Consider the following 2,472-nt stretch of genomic DNA (forward strand, 5'->3'; position numbering starts at 1 on the left):
GGAATATAATTTAGGTTCTTAATAAATTTGTTCTTTTTTTTCTTTTATATATTTTACCTACTTATGTAGAATAATATACTTTGTGGAGTTAGAGATATTAATATTTGTTTACTTATATCTGAATATTATCCTGGGATTAGGTTTGGGAAGTCCGGGGGGGTGGGGGGTGGGGTTTTTTTTTCTATAGCATTGTGTAACACTTGTGATGTTTTTTTTTATGATGAAAAATAATAAAAATTTTATATTGAAAAAAAAAAGATCTTAGAGTTCAAACTCACTGGTAGAAATACCATTAAGGCAATTAATACCTGGGCAATTCCAGTCATTAAATACACAGCTGGAATAGTAGACTGGACTAAAACTGAACTAAAATCTCTGGATAGGAAGAACAGAAAAATAATGACATTGAATTATGCCCTTTATCAGCGCAGTAATGTTGACAGACTCTACTTACCAAGGAAAATAGGTCGGTGTGGAATGTTGCAAGTATACCAGACAGTTGAAGAAGAAGAAAGGACATTGGAAGAATATCTGAAGGACAGTGGAGAAGATACACTGAACCCAGTACATTAGGAAGGTTCACTGAGTATTGTATAGACCAAACTGGCCTTCAAGAAAGACCAAATGAAAGATAGTTAAGAGACATGACAAGGCAAAGTATTACATTAAAAAATAGCAGGCAAAACAGATAACAAGACTTGGCAATGCCTAAGAGCAGGAAAAATTGAAGACAGAGGGGCAAATTCTGGCTGCATAAGATGAAGCCTTAAGAACAAACGTATACAAAGCCAAAATTGAGAGGACAGCAACAGATAGTAAATGCAGGCCTCTGCAAAGAAGTTGAAAAACTCAGCTGATCGCAACAGAAGATTACATAGACTGACTCTAAACAACGGCATGACAAAGTAGCAACAATGGTGCACTGGAATATCTGCAAAAAAATACCATTTGCCTGCCAGCAAGAACTGGTGGCTCAACAAAATAATAGAAAATGAAAAAAACTAAAGTGCAGAATTCAAACAGATAGGCACTGGCTAGATAATATATCTCAGACTTAACAACTCTGGATAAGAAAGGAAAGAATGTTTGGATAGTGCATGTTGCAGTATCATGTGGTGCCTTTAATCTTAACCTTATATAGGCAACAGATCTGAATTTTGACAATCCTCTTATCTTCTGTAGCAACAGGTCCGTACTCTTTTGGGGAGTTCTCCAACCCTTCCATTTTTAAGAGATTTCAATGGGTGAGGAAGAAAAGCAGAAATCAGATCTTCCACCTTTCGTCCTATATATCATTTTCCATGTCTGACATTCCTTTGATTTTAAAAGCAGTTCTTCAAAGTCCAGTTGAAGCAAATAATGCTCCAGCACCTTCTACTTTTCATCCACGTAGCTACCTGGTTCATTGTGATGACTTTAGAATACATTCTGAGGAAACACATTGTTTATGAAGTGATCACAATGAAACAGCCTTCCAGATATGCCTGTGTGTCAGTCTATATCTGTCTGTCTGTCTGTCTGTCTGTCTGTCTATCTATCTGCAGTTCATCAATCACAATTGTTTACCTGTTTTGGTTTTAAAGAATCAATGATTCATCATAAATATTATTGATGTAGGGATAAATTCAATAAAATACCGTAAAGGGATTTGATGCACAATGCTACTGTCTTCTATTTCTATGGGAATAATGGCTTATCTTCCATGTTGCTTGATGAGTTTTAGAACTAAGATACAAGTAAGCTTTTCTATTTCAGCTTCTCTTCTCTGTCATTGAGGATTACAGTGTTACATTCCAGTCCCGGGTTAACAACATTCAGTAAATGTGTGTATGATCATGGGGAGTGGAGGGAATTAGCTGACAATATCCCAATCCCATGCAATACATTTTCCATGGGTTTTATTGCCCATTACAAAACTATGGCAAGGAAATTCAGAAAACCATAAAAATAGAGTTTAGGTTTAGTAATAAAATGTAGGAGCCTAATTGTAATGGCAGTATTATGCTGGTGTAACAAGTTTCCAAAATGATAAAGCAGATATGTTATTGGTTTTAAATGATTGCTGTTTCTTAGCAGTTTACCTTGAGGGGAAAACATAGGGCTTTATTTACCAAAACAAAATGGTTTTCTTCAGAATATGTCCTTGAAAACTGAGAGACCTATTGCAGCTGAGTTCTTCACATTCATATACTTAAATCTGTCTTCTCCAACCTGTTTTTCAGATAGTCACTGTGTTTCGTGTTGCAAAAATCCTGATCATCAACTGTATCTTTTTTTTTTAGCCATTCGTCATTTATGACATGAATTCCTTAATGATGGGAGAAGACCAGATCAAGTGTAAACATTTGGGCCCCATGCAAGAACAAAACAAAGAAGTGGCCATACGTATTTTCCAGCGCTGCCAGTTTCGCTCGGTGGAAGCTGTTCAGGAAATCACTGAATTTGCCAAAAGCATTCCAGGTTTTGTGAGTT

General features: G+C 36.1%; 1 protein-coding gene across 1 annotated transcript in view; it reads left to right on the top strand.

The window, feature by feature from the left end:
• Nucleotides 1–2,472, top strand: part of LOC107300364 (peroxisome proliferator-activated receptor gamma-like) — a gene marked incomplete at both ends in the record, with an annotated part of 12,971 nt that overhangs the window by 8,099 nt on the left and 2,400 nt on the right. Inside the window, one exon of the mRNA XM_015829698.1 lies at nucleotides 2,283–2,465. Within this exon, the coding sequence (XP_015685184.1) occupies nucleotides 2,283–2,465 (183 nt within the window). The remainder of the gene's footprint in view (nucleotides 1–2,282; nucleotides 2,466–2,472) is intronic.

Source organism: Protobothrops mucrosquamatus, unplaced genomic scaffold (genome assembly GCF_001527695.2).
Source record: "Protobothrops mucrosquamatus isolate PMUCROS unplaced genomic scaffold, P.Mucros_1.0 scaffold6794, whole genome shotgun sequence".
Taxonomy (NCBI): domain Eukaryota; kingdom Metazoa; phylum Chordata; class Lepidosauria; order Squamata; family Viperidae; genus Protobothrops; species Protobothrops mucrosquamatus.